Genomic DNA, 19,539 nt, shown 5'->3' with positions numbered 1-19,539 from the left:
TGTTTTTATAGCTAGTTCATGAAAATACAAACATAATCCAGCTTACGAGGACGGTTTGAAAAGTTCTCGGAATCACCACTAGATGTCAGTGCTAGAACGAGGTTCCCGCGCATATCCTTTGTGAGTGAACACGTGGCGCGTCAGTGCTCTAGCTGCAGGAGTATGGTACTGACGACTCTTTGTTGTTGTTCCCGCGTAGTGATTTGTGACAATGGAAAAAACAGATTTGAGCAGTGATTAAATACTTTATAAAGAAAGGTATGAAAGCAAAGGAAATTCATGCCGACTTTCAGAACACACTGGGGTACTCTGCTCCTTCATTTTCAACTGTTGCCAAGTGGACCAGCAAGTTTAAATTTGGTCGGGAGAGCTTGGATGATCCGCCTAGTGGACTGTCAAAAAGTGTTACGACCCCAGAATTTATCGCAAAAGTGCATAAAATGGTCATGGAGGATCGTCGACTGAAAGTGCGGGAGATTGCTGAAGCTGTAGGGATGTCTTCTTTAACCGAAGAATTGGGTATCAAAAAATTATCCGCAAGATGGGTGCTGCGGCTCTTGACACTGGACAATAAACGCACCAGATTGGAAATGTCTGAACAAAGTCTGGCCCGTTTTGAGTGCAACCAACAAGATTTTTTGCGCCGGTTTGTGACTACAAATGAAACTTGGGTCCACTTCTATACCCCAGAGACAAAACAGCAGTCAAAGCAGTGGAAACATGCTGATTCACCACCACCAAAGAAAGCAAAGGCAGTGCGTTCGGCCGGAAAGGTCGTGGCCTCAGTTTTCTGGGATGCAAAAGGCATTCTGCTGATAGATTATCTTCCTACTGGCCAAACAATTACGGGGCAATACTATGCAAACCTCCTAGACCAACTACAGGAAAAGATACGCGAAACAAGGCCTGGTTTGGCAAGGAAAAACGTCATCTTTCATCAGGACACGCTCCGCCGCACACAAGTGTTATTGCCATAACAAAACTTCATGAACTGGGGTACGAATTGTTGCCACATCCACCTTATTCACCTGATTTGGCACCATCAGCCTTTCATCTATTCCCCAAGCTGAAAATTTCCCTCGGTGGACGGAGATTTTCTACAAGGGAAGAACTGACAGCCGAATTGGAGAGGTATTTTGCAGGCCTGGAGGAATCTCATTTTCGAGATGGGATCAAGGCATTGGACATAGCTGGACCAAATACATTAGTCTACAGGGAGACTATGTTGAAAAATAAAAGCAGATCCACCGAGGTAAGATACTTAATTCTAGTACATTCCGAGAACTTTTCAAACCACCTACGTAGAGTCAAACTACTTAACTAAAAGATTAGTACATGTGCCGTTCCTAAAATATGGAATATCTTCGGCTAAAAAAATGTAAATGCAAAAATTGACCCATGCAGTTAAGCCCAAAACACTTATGGTGACAATGAGGTTGAAAGTGTTTTTATGTTATGTTAAAAAACAAAAAAACCGAGCTCAATAGCTGCAGTCGCTTAAGTGTGGCCAGTATCCAGTATTCGGGAGATAGTAGGTTCGAACCCCACTATCGGCAGCCCTGAAAATGGTTTTCCGTGGTTTCCCATTTTCACACCAGGCAAATGCTGGGGCTGTACCTTAATTGAAGGCCAACGCCGCTTCCTTCCCACTCCTAGCCCTTCCTTGTCCCATCGTCGCCATAAGACCTGTGTCGGTGCGACGTAAAGCCCCTAGCAAAAAAAAAGAAAAAAAATGTCTACGTTCAAGCTGAAGAGACTAGCAAGCTGCACTTCGAGAGATATGTCACTTGCAATATGTTGTGCAATCTCGCAGCTGTGAACCTTTTTTATCGCCTTCCTTTAGATTTCAAGTATCTGTCCGTGCGTGTCGCATATCGTATATCGCTTACGATATATCACTTACCTTATATCGCCTTAGTGTGAACGCGGCCTTAGAGTTTTCACTGCCAATTCCATCCTTGCCAATGCTACCATTCTATACAATGTCGTCCTTGCCCACTCTGGCATTAAAATCACCAGGTAAGATTATTTTGTCTTGTTGATTAATGTCTGACAGGATGACATCCAGATTTGAATAAAATGATTCTTTATGTCATCATCAGAATTTAATGTGAAGTCATATGCACTGATCACCGTGGCATGTTGATTGTCATTTAACCAAAGTCTTAATGTCATAAGGCATTCACTATATCCAATAAACTGGCAATGATTAAGAGTGGGTATGTAAGAACTATGGATTATGACATAGGTACCACCCTATTATTAGTTTTGGAATAAGGAACCAAATGACAACCCACGATTTCAAGTGACTCATCTCCCACAACCACAGAAGGAAAGATTCACAAGTACACGGCAATACCAACATAAAAGCATGTTGTAACATAAAAGGAATGATGCTAAACAAAAGTACATTAACATGTGGAAGGATACATAATGATCTACAAACTATCAACTTTTCCTAATATAAGTAGAATAGTAAACAAATTCAGTCCAAATCACCACACAAATTAAAAATTATAACCCGTTTTTGGAATTAAATTCTACTTTCAGTTAATACAGTTAGAAGGTACATTTAAAATGAGACTAAAATTTCAAAATATCCTAATTAAATCAGTCTTTCCTTTCATAAGCAGTCAACCCAACTGACTGATGTCCAACTAATCGGATCAAAACAAACCAGTCACCAATATGATTTCTATTTGAGAGCACATTTTGTGTAGATGTTTTTTTCTCATTTTAAATGTAACTTTTAATCATTCTTACTAATGATGGAATTTAGATTCTAAAAACCAGTAATAATTTGTGCTGATACAGTCTTATATTTTATTGTGAATCAGCATCACTTTTAAACGAGTCATTTTATGATTACTATGGATAATTTAAGTAGTTCAAACTTAAAACATATATAATGAACATCAAAATGATCTGACTTACTCATGACTCTTCATTTCAATATAATTGCTGGGTATCAGTCCTTCCTTTCCATCTAACTCTGCACGATACCAGTTCATGTCATCCTCCATATTTAGAATCTGTCAAAGAAAACCATACAAATGATTGATTATGTAATCAGTGCAATAAAATATCTAAAACATACAAAAAATGTAATATTCAATCAGAAGAACAGACACAAATGAAAGGACATCTTGAGACACCCTGAACTTTAGTTTCTGATGGAAGTGTAGGGAGGAAGAATTGTAGATATGACAAACAGATTTGAGTACGTAGAGGATGTAGTACATACTGTACCATTACGTTACATTCGAGGCGATCATACGCACGAAAAAAGCTGAGAAAATGGCGCCCGGCAGCTTCATGCAGCATAAACGCATGTGAAGTATCATCGAGGTGTAAATCAGTCTCAGAAGGCGGAGAGTCATAAAGACCTCGCAAAGGAGTTTCAAGATGGAACAAGTATTGTTTTGAAAAATAATTGAAATCAATTAATTCTTAAAACCTCGAGAAAGAAGATCGCATTTGAAAGAAATCCACTTAGAAGCAAGAAGAGGTATCCATTCAGTGGACAGGAAGAAAACTGTGAATCAAATATATACGTATTTGTGAAGGATTCACACATACGTAACTACAGACTAAGTCAAGTTGTGGAGAGAATAGAGTATCATCTAATTAAAAAATATTAGACAGGAAAAATATTCAAGCCGCTGCAAGAAAACGAGAAAGGGCAAATTCCTATGCTATAAGTGACCGATTATAGTGAAGAATATTTAAAATAATAACTAGAAGCAGCAATCATCCTGAAGAAAAAGATATATTTAATAAAATAAGCCACGTTTGAGTGAATATACAGGCGCAGTTTCGAGATATAAAAGAAAACACTAATATATATACATATATTTGTTAAGAGGCTTAAGATGAAGAACTCAGTTATTTATTCTGCTCATATAATATAGTTTTCTACTTTCATGAACGCCTGCAACATGATGAGAGCCGCCTAAACTGATGGGGAGAAGATTGCCCAAGCCACCATAACCAGGACAACTACTGCCATGCCGAGAGACCAGTCGTGACGTTTCCAGAGGTGGAATCCAGCTACATAGAGATGGCATAGCAAGCAAGCAGAAGCCAGCAGCTGCCAGAGACGAGACATGAGATAAGCTTCCTATATAAAAATATCAGTAGAATTTGTTGAAATTAATTTAAATCAGTGGAATATTTCCTATAGATGAATCCTATGTGCCAAATTATGAATGTTAGTGGTAGGTCCTAAGCATGTAACCGCGTATGAGTGCTAATTTAAGTAACAGATATACTCAGATAAGTAGTGTTAGGGTTATGTTAACATATGTGATGTGCGTATATCGATTTAATGTGTCAATCTACACAAAATGTTTAGTTAGCTATGAACTGGGAGATATTGAGAAGAATACATGTATTGCAGAGCATAGTTGAGTTTTAGAGGAAACCAGATCGACAGACATGACTGTAATTAATTAATTAATTAATTAATTAATTAATTAATACAAAGAAATGGATCATACTTGGAATATGTGTTTATTATGAAGAATACATCGTCGAGGGAATATCGGACCGTAACAAAGATGATATTTAAAGAAAGAGAAGTGAGATTATATAATATGCAGAAGGATTAATAAGAAGATATGGATTTGAATTATGTGGTAATAAGAGTATTGAGATGCAATGTTTGTTTCGTTGTGAGGTTATGTGGATGAAGTTGTTACGGATTCGTATGATAGATGTTTGTAATGGATGTTAAATGAAATGAAGGTTACAATGTTAGGTCATATTGAGGTGAACATGGGAGCAAGAGTCCAGCTGATTTAATGTAGATTTGTGACATAATGCAACAGATTATGTGTAGTTATTGAACTTCATATGCTAATTGGCTCAGATGTAGGGGTATATATTAAGAATTATCGTCCTACTGAGAATTAATATCTCCCAAGTAAACGGTAGATTGAGGAATTAGATTACATTGAATTATTGGCACAGCGGTATATGAAATGAGATTATTTATGACTGATGGTAGGATAAATAATTAGCACAATTTCTCACAATTTCTCACAATACTCAGATTATTTTATGAAAGGCATTGATTGACCTATATATGATTTCCAATGTCGTGAACAAGTTGATATAGCAGTGTTTAGTTAATATTTCTAATTATGATGATATTTTAGAGTGTGGTAACAATTAAGAGCCACAATAAGGAAACTTGTTGAATATCTCGCATCTCGTAAGTTACATACAGAGCTCCAAATATGAAAAAGCCTCCTTATCAAAATAAAATAAATAAAATGACCTTGCATAAGAATACCCCATGACCATTTATGAATTTAACTAATCAATTTAGAACAATGAATATTAATATCCATGTTGTTGACATGATTAAATTTTAGCTTTCCGTTAGTTGTGCTGAATCACAAGTTGGGAAGGCCTGTGATGAATTTAATTAATTGAACAAAGTGTTTATTGGCAAATAGTGTATGTATGAACAGAGAAGACCCCATTTCAGCTATGTTAACTACACAAATCAGTGTAGATGTGATTATTAATTATCAAATATCCATTTTCTTTTCTCTACAAATTTAATGCAACTTTATTCTCTTTTACCAAGATTAGCATGCTAATAAATTAGTGTAAGAATTATTTTTGAGTCATTATTTTGAAATGTAGATTTAGACATGTAGCAGTAAGGAATTGTAACCATTGATGATAGGATTTATTCACGATATATGTCATATACAGACGTCCACTGGCAGAGTTTTTGGAATTGAATGACATTAAGTGGATGTGCCTTTACTCTTCAGCGGAACCTGCGATATTATAACATTTAATGACGAGATTAATATCTTAACCTGAGAAGCTACCGGGACTTTATGCAAATGCCTACTTGGACCTGGGCATGGTGTAATACATAGAAATAAAAATATTAGCACAGGACAGAGAGGCATGGAGATCCACATGAAACCATTTAAATGAAATATTTTCTTCAATGAGTAGCAACAACCCACTCAAAAATTTATCACTAAAGGTGTCTTTAGTCTTGGTCAACTTTCTGATGCATTCCACTGTCTAAATAAGTTATATCCAATAAAATTTGCTGCTCGAGGAAACAATTTTCAGTCTCCTACAAGCCCATTAAACTCGCATATTAATAAAAGTGAGATTATTTAATAGCAAATGGCCTCTAAAGATGGCAGGTGCAGGTCTTCCAAGCTGTCGCTGTATAGGCAACCTGTACATCTATGAGGATGGGGCCCTAGCTATGATGGATTCTAATGATGAAGACAGCACACACACCCAGACCCCGAGCCATTGGAATTAACTAATCATCATCATTGTCCCACTCCAGTTGCCCGGGTGTGGTTAACAAGCCTCCTCCACTCCCTTCTGTCCTTCCACTTTCTCTGCTCCATTACTTCCGCCACATCCAATCCAGCTTCTCTAATGTCCTTCCGAATCTGATCCATCCACTTTCATCTCGGTCTTCCAACTGGTCTCTTTCCAATTCCGTTCTTGCTACCCGTGCCTTTCCCATTCTTTTTACATGTCCGAACCATCTCAGTCTTACTTTCAGTATCTTCTGTACTAACGGTTCTATATTTAGCTCTTCTCTGATTTTAATACTTTGAATTCTATCTCTTCTTGTCTTTTTAACCAATGTTCTTAAAAATTTCATTTCTACTGCTTGGACCTTACTATCTTGTCTCTTATTAATTACCAGCGTTTCTAGTCCGGATGTTAGAACTGGTATGAAATACTGTTTGTATAATGTTAATTTCGTTCTCTTAGTTACTTTGTCATTATTAGGGGATAAAACACAATACACCAAGCACACCATCAATACACATATTTCGTTATTCACTCAACTCAATACATACAATCAATACAGATATGTCTGTACATGAATAGTTCTTTTATTTCGTTATTCACTCAACTCAATACATACAATCAATACAGATATGCCTGTACATGAATAGTTCTTAAACTCCCTGGTAGATGGCGGGGCACTGTCAATTTACAATCCTCAACATCTTCCCCACTGTATGGGCCTGCTAATAGTGATCCCGTCAGCTGTTCCTAAAATGAGAATCTGCACCTTCCCATCTCGCCCAGGTCTTCTCTCAGTGAAGCAAGCTCTCCGCCACATATGCCTTGGTCTCATGTCATCTTGAAGGACAACGTTTCCTACTCTGCACTCCATCAATCTTCCTTTCAGGCTCTGGACTTCAAGGTAGTTCCTGAGTTCGAGAAGATACTCCTTCTTCCATCTCTTCAAGAAGTCCTCACGTAGCTTTTGTCTGAGTCTCACTTCCCTTCTGAGGTCTTTGAGGATATTGGGCTTTGGGCCAGTGGGCAACGTCGTCAGTTCTTCACCATTTAAAAAATGGCTCGGTGCCAGTGTCTGGGCACCATCTTGGATAACAGGTTGAGAGTTTAGGGTGGCTTCTATTTTCACCAGTAAGGTTGTAAGTGCCTCTTCGTCAACCTGCAACTGTCCCAACACTTTTCAGGCACAGTTTGGTCGTTCCACCCATCCTTTCCCACTAGCCTCCCCACCAAGCCGCTCGTGGAGCAATGAACTTCCAGGAGACCTGAAGGTAGGCGAAGTGCTGGCTCATGAGTGGACTAGTGAACAGTTGGGTGAGAATGGCCAGTTCCTTATTACCTGCCTGAAGCATCTTCACGTTGTCAGAGTAGATAGTTTGTGGTACTCTTCTTCTACCGCAGAATCGTCTAAACGCCATTAGAAACTTATCTGTGCTCACGTCCAATGCTAGTTCAAGGTGCAGAGCTCGTCATAGCGCACGTGAAGAGGACGATGTAAGATTTCTGTGGTCAGCTCCCCACCTTGATGTAAAGATGGCCGGCGAAATCAACACCCGTGACAGCAAATGGTTGCGTGAGTTGCACACAAGCAGCTGGCAAAGGAGCTTCTATTTCATGTCCTCAGTCGTTCTTGGCAATTTTCCATGGTAAACATCTGTGAATGACCTCCTTGACTGACTGTCTTGCCTTGAGAAGCCAAAGTTCCTTGCGTAGCTCCGATAACACAATCCTAACTCCCAAATGATGTAGGCATATACGGGTCTGTTTTATCAGCAGTTTCACAAATGGATGGAACCGTCGAGAAGGAGGGTGCTCCTCCTGTTGAGTCAATTCTGCATACTGGAGGTATCCTAGTCGTATGAGGCCATCCCGTAGGAAGGGATTAAAGCATCCAATTTTGGAACTTCCTGGGAGTTCTCTTGTCACTCGGGGCATTGTACCAGTGGCGAAGCTAGGGGGGAATCTAAGAGTCTCAGATTCCCCAGACGAAATACGAACAATAAATTATTGATACAAGGCACGAAAATTATGTCTAATAAACTTAATAGACTTCACGGCTCTCCGATCTGCCGCGCTACTCGCAGAGCACTGAGCCTAGCCTTTGAGTCTGGCTTCAGCCAGACTCTTACCTTTCTGCTAGCGGGCGGGGCTTGTGCTGGTTGCCATGACAACGTATGACGTCATGCAGCGGTAAGTGCTCGCTTTGAAACCTAGCTGGGAGTCTAGTCTCCAAGTCTCGAGTTACTGTTTACGTTCTGATCTGTTGATCTGTGAAGTTTACAACTTATTATTAGTGGTCTGTGTTTTGTGAAGTGTTGCCAGTATTTTTTAAATCCGTGTATAATGAATGAAAGTAATGATCTTATTACATACTTGCTTCGAACTCCATTTTCTTCTTTGTCTTTCGAAGAAAAATGTGCCTTGAAAGATAAGCGGCCACAGCCATTATTGAAAATTGTGCAAAAGGATGGAAACCAAATAAGAACTTTCCAGTCCCAATGGTATAAGAATTATACATGGCTTACAGCAAGTGTGACAGATTGTAAGTTTTACTGTTACATTTGCATATTATTTGGAGGTGATAGTGAATGGAATGAGGGTGGCATCAGTACCCTTAAAAATTTTCGTAGAACCAGATTTCAAAAAGACATATTCAGAACAGTGAGCGTTTTCTTCTTCTCGGCAGGAGTAGAATAGATCGTGCGATATCAGAAGCGGCTCGTCTTGCAGCTCTTAAGCATAATGAGTTAGTAAATCATAATAGACGGGTTCTTGGCAGGTTAGTTCAAGTGGTGTGTTTTCTTGGAAAACAAGAACTTCCATTCCGTGGGCATGACGAGAGTAGTGACTCCGTAAATAAAGGTAACTACCTCGAGGCCCTGGAACTGCTAGCACAAGAAGAACAATTCATGAGAGAGCATCTGGGAGCAACTTCAGGATTTAAAGGAACTTTGAGTGACATTCAGAATGAACTAATTGACTGTAACTCAAGTGATGAATGAAGAGATTCAGAAAGAACTTTCTATTTGTGAATTTGTATCAGTTCAGGCGGATGAAACATTAGATATATCTTGTCAGAATCAGATGAACATTATATTTCAGTACTGTGTTGGTTATAACGTTCACGAGAGGTTTGTGGGGTTCTACGACGTCTCAAAAGATAAGTGCCACTGGACTGTCAGCCGTAATATTGGATGTCTTACGAAAATGGGGCGTAGAAAAGAAGTTAAAATGTCAGACATACGACGGAGTTTCCGTAATGGCGGGTTCTACAGGGGGTGTTCAAACTATCGTAAAGCAAGTTTTCCCACATGCAATGTTTATACATTGCTATGCACATAAGCTTAATTTGGAACTCTTGTATGGAGCAAAAGCTATAAAGAAAGTGCGTCTCTTTACTTCTGATTTGACTGCCTTCCATACATATTTCAGCAAGTCATCAAAGAGAACTTAAGTCCTAAGAGATAAAAGCTTTAAACTTTGCCCGGCATGTACGACACGATGGAACTTCCACGTCAGAGCAACACTAACAATAGCATCCCATTTCAAGGACTTGAAAGAAGCTCTTACACACATTGTTGATAAAGATGAAGAATGGGATGGCAAATTTGTTAATGGTGCTATGGGACTGGTTAAGAGATTAGATGACCCTAATTTCCTCTTCCTGTTGTGCGTCTTCAACAAGATATTTTGCTACACTGATCATTTATTCAAGGCGCTGCAAGCAAAATGCACATCTAATGTAAATATCTGCAACCACGAGATAAAGCAAACCATAAATAACTTTAAAAATCTGAGAAATGAAGAAACAGTGAATGAATGCATAGACACCAGCAAAGCTCTCAATACCGCAATGACAACAGAATCATTTGTAGAGCCAACCCTCACAGCATTAGCATATGAAATAATTGATACCACCGTGGTACAGATGGAAATACGGTTCTGTGACTTTGAAAACTTCCATTTTGCAGAATTATTAGATGAGAATCAATTTAAGGCTTACAACACAAGTTTTCCCTCAATGAAAATGAAACAACTCCTGAAGATGTACCCTTTTTTCGAAAGTGAACAACTGTCAAATGAACTTGTGAATGTGTACTCTGATGAAGCTGAACATCTACCTCCACAAATACTGCTAAAATATATGTTGGATAATGGTCTGGACAAGGTTTACGAACAAACAACACGTTTGGTTCGTTTAGTTCTCACATTTCCAGTGACAACATTATCGAGTGAAGGAAGTGAGTGCGCTAAAACGCATAAAAACCTTCCTGAGGAATTCAATGACAAACAGTAGACTATGTAATTTAAGTACACTTGCGATAGAGAAATCTCTATTGCACGAACTGTCAACTAATCAGAGCTTCAGGGACCGTGTCATTGATACATTTGCAGAGAGAAATGAGCGCCACATACACTCGCTTTACAAAAGAATTTAAGGTAAGCTTGAACAATATTCTTAGACTCCCCAAGTAATATAGCTAGCTTCGCTACTGCATTGTACCCAGCAGTATAGCTCTCTTGCTGGGACATTTGGATCCAATGCAGTCTTGCAGCTTCCAATTCACGTGTGGTCAGATGGCCGGCGAGTTTCTCAGTGTCTCTTGCATTATGGATGAAACGTAGATACCATGCCATCACGTGTAACACATTCCAGTAAGAACTGTATTTAGAGGCATCGATGCAAGGTTCCCAGGCACTCATCGTTAGTACCTGCTGGTGCGTCTTTAGGATTTCTGGAAGTAAATCTTCTGGGAATACGCTGGGAGGCCAAGTATGTGGATGTTCGGTGAGCCATGGTGGTTCCTGCCACCACATCACAGAAGACTGTATTTCTTTCAGTGACATTCCACGTGACACGAGATCTGCTGCATTACTATCCGTGGGACATCACCATTGAGCTGGAGTCAGATATTCTTGAATTTCTGTGACACGGTTGCAGACACATGTCTTCCAGTGTATCCAACCCAGTGCTACCATAAACAACAACTGGCTTTATGTCGCACCGGCACAGATATGTCTTGCGGTGACAATGGGACAGGAAAGAGCTAGGAGTGGGTAGGAAGCAGCCGTGGCCTTAAGTAAGGTACAGCCCCAGCATTTGCCTGATGTGAAAATGGGAAACCACAGAAAACCATCTTCAGGGCTGCCGACAGTGGTGTTCGAATCTGCTATCTCCCGAATACTGGATACTGGCCACAATTAAGTGACTGCAGCTATCAAGCTCGGTGCTGCTACCACAGAGCCGCTCCACATCGTTGCATTCGTGATGTCAAATCCAGTTGACTTACAGAAATATTTCAATAAGCGTGAACCCATCAAGGCGGCCAGTAGCTCCAGTCTTGGCAGCGTCACTTTCTTTACTGGTGACACTCTGTTTTTGCTGCATGCCAGATGAACTCTAATATTGTCGTCGAGTTGTGTTCTCACGAACAACACAGCTCTGTAAGCTCTCTCGGATGCATCCCAGAAAACATGAACCTGGAAAGCCTCGTGTTGGACTAGACATCCCTAGCCAACGAGGGACCGTTATGACTGACAAGTGAGATAGGCTTGAAATCCAAATTTGCCATCTTGCTGCAACGTCTGAGGGAAGAATGCCGTTCCATTTTATGCCTCTACATCATGTCTCCTGGAAAAGTATATTTCCTACAATGGATACTGGAGAGAGGATGCCGAGAGAATCGTAAAATCTGGATATAGCGTGAAGTACCTGTCTCTTAGTAACGGGTTAGTATTGCAGCCTGTCAGTGACGTTGCGATGGTTGAAGAGCAACGAGTCAGATTCGGTGACCCAACTGACGCCCAGAACTGTAGTTTCCCGTTTGATTTCCTGCCCTTCTGCTTTCCATATATCTTTGAGTGGCAGGGAGTTCGTAGCCCACTTTGCCATCGGTAGGCGTATCTGCCACAACAGTGCTGTCATCTCGCAGTACAAGGTTATAGCCTCATCTTCGGAACTCACGGCGAAGTCGTCCGTAATCATACTCTTGTCGAGTAGTTCCGTGGCCATGGGAAATTTATCACTGAATATGGTAGCCAGTTCACATAGGGTAGCGGAGAGGAGGAAGGGACTACACGTGAGACAAAACGGCAAAACAAGTGAATCTGTACCCGACTACATCATCTGTCGTACACCAAGTTCCCTTCTCATCCTTCTCGGCGCAAAACCAGAAAAACCTGGTTAATTTCCTGTCACTCTTGTCCAAGGACAACTGCAAAAATGCTTGAGTTCCGTCCTCGTTGATCGCTCGCTGAAACATCCAGAAATGGATCAGTGTTGACAGTATTTCTGGCAAGAGATCAGCCCCTACCTCCAGACAATCATTAAAGGATGGTGAATCTTTCTCATGGGGTGAAGCGTCGAAGACAATCCTCTATTTGGATGTTCTGTCTCTCTCTTCACTGTGCGATGAGGAAGGTACAAGATGCCAGTAGTGTCCTGAGTGTTGAACATCTCGACGTGCCCTCTCTGAACGTGGTAGTTTCAAATAGGAACTATAACAGGTTCAGTTGCAACATTTGAAACTATTATTATTATTATTATTATTATTATTATTACTACACTTCTTTCCTCTCTGCTTGAATCATTATTTATCTTCCTGGAATGTATTCTCCATTTGCAGATTCACTATCACTAATGCTGCCAGATTCCCAAATAGTATAGGGTTAGCAGAGAAAAGTGTTTTTAGCTGGCCTTGGAACAGTGTGTGTTAGGTGCGTGTTATGCCAGGACGGAGACCGGTATATCATCTGCAGTCAAAAGAGTGACAGGAAGAATGGGATTTAAAACCAGCAGTGGCTGCTTATATGCGACAAAATGATTCATCTACGGTGAGTTAAATGTAGGTTTGAAGTGAAGGTGCATAAAAGGAGAGTTTCTGAATTCAATGATTAGAGTCCACCAACAAGGCATGACCGTCTAATTTCAACCTAATTGGGAGATTCCCAGCAATTTTATTTCATCGTGATAGTATCCACTTCAGTCAGGTAACTAGGACCCTCTTCAGAGGCAGCCCTGGCCAAGAAGTGGTGCCCCTGCCTATATGAGTCCCAGAGCACACTGACCTGGTGTGTATCATCTGGTAAAGGTCCCAGTTCAGGGTTACGAGTGAATACCTCAACGAAATCGACAGCAGGGAGGACAGACTTCGGACCAGTGGAGATTGTGAAAGAGACAGCCCAGTATTTATGGAATAGAACGAGTACACTATTCATCAGTCGCATTTGTTTTCCATGTTAGAGGCAGCTGCAAGGGTGTCTGCTCCCCATGTAATGGGCGGCCTAAATAATTGCTGGCAGTAGCTCTAAAATGCCTTTGGGAGTGGTGACCCTATCGTAACAATAGCCTACAAGTGAGTTGATGGTACACCATCAACACCCTGGCATGGCAGGAGCTGGACAAGAGGAAATGAAAATGATGATGAGTATCCCTTTCAGCTCAGATTAACCAGATCTGTTGGATTTCAAGCAGTCTTGTAAAAACTAACAAAGGGAGCATAAGAAACATTTCTAATTATTGTCTACATTGTTTCTATAGGTTAAACACAAAGTCAATCGCATCACTGTGCATTGTTAAACGATTAAATTCAACTATAATTTATAAACAATATATAAATAACATAACATTTCAAATACAGCAGACTCCCTGTAGTTCGGCCACTGGAAAGTACGGACGACACTTTGAGTCACGCTTTCCTTCCTTATCTCGCGCCCCGCTCAGACACGAGTCACCGCATTTCTCTAGGTTCCGGTTACATCAGTTGGTTGATAGTTACGTTAATGTGCAGATGTACAGTGTGTGTACACGTTTCCACTACTGAACAGTAATGAGTGTCAAAAGAAAAAGTGCATGTGTTAATATAGAACAAAGCCTGCACGCCCTAGAGAATATTGATAAAGGTGAATCAGTACAAAGTATCTGTAAACTCCTTAATGTTGGGAAAAGCACAGTCAATGATTGGCATCATAATAGAAAGTCTATTGAGAGTTTCTGTACCCAAATGGAAACAAAAAAGGCTCTTTCAACAAGTCACATCTTACGAAAGCTGAAAAATGAATTGTTAAACAAAGCATTATAGGTTTGGTTCATGCAGGAGCGGTGAAGAGGCACCCCACTAAGTGGTCCAATTCCAAAAGAAAAAGCTATTATCCTACACTCAAAACTTCAAAATGAGTTTGGATGGCTTACATGCTGGAAGAAACGTCATAGAATTCATCTCCTTGGCATTTATGGTGAAAAACTTTCAGCTGACAACACAGCAGCAAATGATTTTTTAAAAACATATACTGACATCATTAACCAAGTGTTCAGCTCCATCGCTAAATGGTTAGCGTGCTGGCCTTTGGTCACAGGGGTCCCGGGTAGATTCCCGGCAGGGTCGGGAATTTCAACCGTCACTGGTTAATTTCTCTGGCATGGGTGCTGGGTGTATGTATAGTCCTCATCATCATTTCATCCTCAGCAGGACGCACAGGTCGCCTACAGGCGCCAAATCGAAAGACCTGCACCTGGCGAGCCGAACATATTCTCAGAAACTCCCGGCACTAAAAGCCATACGCCATTTCATTTCATCAAGGTACTCGTCGACCCTCCATACAGCAATTTAAGGAAATTTTGGAAATTCTTGTTTTATTGGCTCATACGAAAGTATGTTTTATCTGATTTCCAAAAATGTATAATTTATAGATAATTTCTTGTTATTTAGCTTATTTATATACATTTAAATGATCGGTGAGCATGTGTTTCAGCAGCTGTCACTTTGACAACTTGACGTTTCTGGCTTGATATTTCATTATTTCATTCAAAGCGCAGGATGTGTTTGAACTCTATTTCTCACACTCAGAAGTTAGTTTTCCTGGCGGGCAGCAGATGGAAGTACTATGTTCTATTCTTTGACTAAAAGAAGAACGTCTTTCTTCCTTGCCATGTGGTCATGTGAGTGATAGTTATTTTGTAGATTTGGTCTTGATGTTATATTTTGAAAGATGGGCTCCAAGTCTCGTACGCAAAAGAGAAGGAAATCACACGTTTCAAGGGAATCAACACGCTAAGACACCTACGGAATTTCATAATAACAGTGTTACTGATAGTGTGAATAATCGTGTGCCAAAAAGTGATTCATGTAGGTTAGGTTCAGACACTGAAAATAGCGACGTATTTAGTGATGTTGATTTTTGTTCTGGGAACGTTCTGTTTGATTTAGAATGTCTACAGACTATGATTTCATTTGTAGCTTGCCCTGAATGTTTGACATGTGGTAGTTTAGTTATAAATGAAGTAGATAAGAGATTGGGCTGGGCCATTTCTATATTATAATCATGTAAGATGTGTGGCTATCAAACACAAGGCACTTGTTCCTCAAAAAAACAAGGACAAGTTCCTGATGTAAACAGGAGATTGGTGTACAGCATGCGTGCTATCGGTTGTGGCCAGGCAGATGCCAAGAAATTCTTATTTAATGAATATGACTCCACCACCGACCACAAATTCATTTCAGAGACATGCCAATTTTTTAGTGACATCATTACCGAAGTAGCTGAAGAAAGTATGCAGTCAGCTGCACAGAAAGTTAGAGAAATCACTGGTGGGGAATGTGGGGTGTCAGTTGATGGATCATGGCATCGTCGTGGGTTTCTATCATCTTTAGGTGTGGTGACAGCTATATTAATAGACACTGGTAAGGTAACTGATGCTGAAATATTAACAACAAATTGTGCTGGCTGCAAGAAACACATGAAATGGGATAAAAATTCTCCTGCTTTCCAGGCTTGGGAAGTGGAACACAAACATAAATGTGATGCTAACTACGAGGGTTCTCCTAGTAAGGAACCTGTGGGTGCTGCTAGAATATTCCTTCGTTCCAAGGCAAATAGGAATTTGCAATATCTGAAGTACTTGGGTGATGTTGATTCTAAAAGTTTTAAAAGTGTCCATGATGTGAATCGATATAATGGTAAAGAGATAGTGAAGCTGGAGTGTGTAGGACACTATCAGAAAAGACTCTGTACTGCACTCCGAAAACTAGCTTCTGAGAAAAAGCTTGGTGGCAAGGGAAAGCTCACAGGTGTAATGACTGATAAACTGCAAAATTATTTTGGCATTGCACTGAGGTCAAACACCAGCAGCATACAGGCTATGTCAAAGGCAATTTGGGCAACACTGTTTCATCTAAGTGCCAGTGATAGTCTCAATCCTCACGGCAAGTGCCCAGACGATCCAGAAAGCTGGTGCTCATTTCAGATGGCAGTGGCTAATGGTAAGCGTGATTCCTATAAACATAAGCTTGGTTTGCCATTAGAAATTGTACGCATTATAAAGCCTGTATATGAGAAACTTACTGCTCCTGACATGCTGGCAAAATGCTTACATGGGAAAACACAGAATCCCAATGAATCGTTCAACAGCATGATTTGGCAATGTTGCCCTAAGGATGTGTACATGGGATGAAAAACCCTACAGCTTGGAGTAATGGACAGTATTTGCCACTTTAACAACGGTCGTACGTCAGAACTGGACATCCTCAAGAAGGCTGGCATCAATCCAGGCAAGTAGACAGTGTCCGGCGTAGGTACTGCAGATAAGGAGCACCTTACTGTGGCTATGAAGCAGTGTACTCCGGAGCAAAAACAACGTCTGAGATAATTAAGGGTGAGGAGGAAACACAAGATTGACCTAAAATCCCAAGAAGAAGACATCACCTACGCATCAGGAGGCTTTTAGGAGCATAGAAGTAAGCTACTTTAAATGTGTATCTCAACTTTATGTGAGTTTTTCTCATGTTTAATTTTTTTTTTTTTTTTTTAGTATTTGTCATTACTGCAGCAAATGAAATCTACACTTAGAATAGAGATATTAACTTCATTTAAAAACTTAATTGTAGCTAAATAATGCAACTATGTTGTATAGCAGAATAATACAATTACATTAAAATTAAGGGTCTGGAACCCTGCAATTAAATTATTTTTCCCTATGAGAATAATTGAATTTATAGAAAAACATTAATAAAATTGGCCCTATGAAATAGCAGAACATCAGCTACCCGTATGGACTAACAACCCTTACGATGAGGGTGAATCAAAATGAATGATTCATCCGTCCCGGGCTCACGCCCACCAGCTAACATCAACCACGAACTTAGCATGATGGAAGCACAAATGACAGAGCAACTACCTCAGGCCTGCACTGCTAACAGTAAAGGCGAACCTGGTCATTCGGATTCTGGGGGACCAGGACATCATGCAGGGAAGAGTCGGAGCTTCCCAAAACTTCTGAAACCCAAGAGAATGCAGTTCATTGGTACACTCAACGTACAGACTCTGGCTAAAACAGGCAAACTCAAGATTGTGACTGATACCTGTGACAAGTTTAGAATTCGTATTCTTGCAGTTCAAGAAACGCGATTTCGTGATTACGATCACTTTGATTCAGGTGGATATCGAATATATAAGGGGAGGCCTGCAATTAAACTCGCAAATAGTAATTTACATATTTTGGGCACTGCATTCCTAGTACATAACAGCATACAGAACTCGGTAATAAATTTTACATCACCTTCGGAACGTCTCTCTCTACTCACGGTTAAATGTGCTAACAAAGCCTACACACTGGTTAATGCACACGCTCCGGTGAACAGTGAAACTGACAAAAACAAAATTGAGAAGTTCTGGTTGCAACTCGAACGAGCACTCGCCAAGATACCTCAGCATCACGTTAAAATTCTCCTTGGGGACTTCAATGCACAAATCAGCAGGGAACGAGAATACAGAAGCATCATTGGGTGCTTTTCAGCACACAAGAAGACTAATGCCAATGGACATCGCCTAATCAACATATGTAGAATGGCTAACCTCCAAATAATGTCCACACACTTTAAGAAACCTCCGTGGAAAATGACCACTTGGAAATCACCAATCAACTACATAGGTGAATACCAGATTGATCACGTAGCCATCACAAGAAAATACTCTCCTGAAATCATGAATGTACGAGTTTGTAAGGGTTACGTAGAGTCCGACCACCATCTTTCACAAATCAAAGTCCGCTTCAGACCTAACCGGAAAAGTTATCAGAAACCTAAAATACCACGCATTGATCCAGAATACTTAAAAGATCACGCACAGGAATTCATGGAATCAATGCAGACTAACACAGAAACATGGGACACCCTTCTTGCAACCATTCAAGACTCAGCGAAGAAACTTGGCCAACCTCCACGAAAACGTAAACACAGGTGGTGGACTGCCGATTGCGATAGAGCTCTGGAATCCCGCATGCAAGCCTGGAAGAATTGGCATAGTCACCAAACACCAGAAAATTGGAGTAACTTCAAAGAAATACAGAAGCGAACGGCCAAAACTATTAGACGAGTTAAACGTACCTACCACCTCAATAGATTGTCGGAAATCGATTACGATTTCAAAAGGAACAACACTCGAAATTTCTATAGAACTTTTAGAGAAGAACTGACTAACTACAAACCCCCTAGTATTTGTTTTCGTCGCATCGATGGAACACTTGAGCCGAATACAAAAGCCAACTGTGAAATCTTAAAGCAGTACTTTGAAGCGTTACATAACTGTGAACCTCCTGCCGAAAAACTGCAATTCAGCATATCCACCCCAAACCATGACTCACTTCCACCAACACATGACGAGATACGGAATATTGTATTAAATCTGAAAAACAAAAAAGCACCAGGGGAAGATGGTGTAACTGCCGAGATGCTCAGGATCGGAGGTGAGGTCATTATTGACCGATTACAAGCCATCATTGCGGATATATGGGAGAGCGAAATCATACCTGCAGAGTGGACAGCTGCTTTGATTCATCCTCTACACAAAAAGGGTGACAAGACAGATCCGAACAATTACCGAGGTATCTCTCTACTCTCAATTGCTTACAAAGTATTCTCTCGTGCTCTCCGTACCAGATTAGAACAACAGATAGAATGGAAGATTGGAGAATACCAGGCGGGCTTCAGACCTCACCGATCGTGCGCAGAACAGATCTGGAACCTCAAGATGATTCTCCAACATCGCCAATCAATTCGAACAGTGGTCACTTTTGTTGACTTTAAAAAAGCTTACGACTCGATTGACCGTGCCACCCTATTAGATGTACTTCATGAATATGGTGTTGACAACAAAACAACGAAGTTAATCCAACAGACTTTAACTAACACAACTTCTAAAGTGAAATTCATGGGCGAAATCTCCGAATCATTT

At 40.4% G+C, this 19,539-nt stretch overlaps 1 protein-coding gene across 1 annotated transcript in view; it reads right to left on the bottom strand.

Moving 5' to 3' along the window:
- Positions 1-19,539, bottom strand: part of drk (growth factor receptor-bound protein 2 drk) — a 69,225-nt gene that overhangs the window by 35,450 nt on the left and 14,236 nt on the right. The window contains exon 2 of the mRNA XM_067150476.2: positions 2,935-3,032. Within this exon, the coding sequence (XP_067006577.1) occupies positions 2,935-3,032 (98 nt within the window). The remainder of the gene's footprint in view (positions 1-2,934; positions 3,033-19,539) is intronic.

This window comes from Anabrus simplex, chromosome 6 (genome assembly GCF_040414725.1).
Source record: "Anabrus simplex isolate iqAnaSimp1 chromosome 6, ASM4041472v1, whole genome shotgun sequence".
Lineage (NCBI taxonomy): Eukaryota > Metazoa > Arthropoda > Insecta > Orthoptera > Tettigoniidae > Anabrus > Anabrus simplex.
Note: the sequence above shows the minus strand (reverse complement) of the source record. Positions and strands in the feature narration are given on the sequence as shown.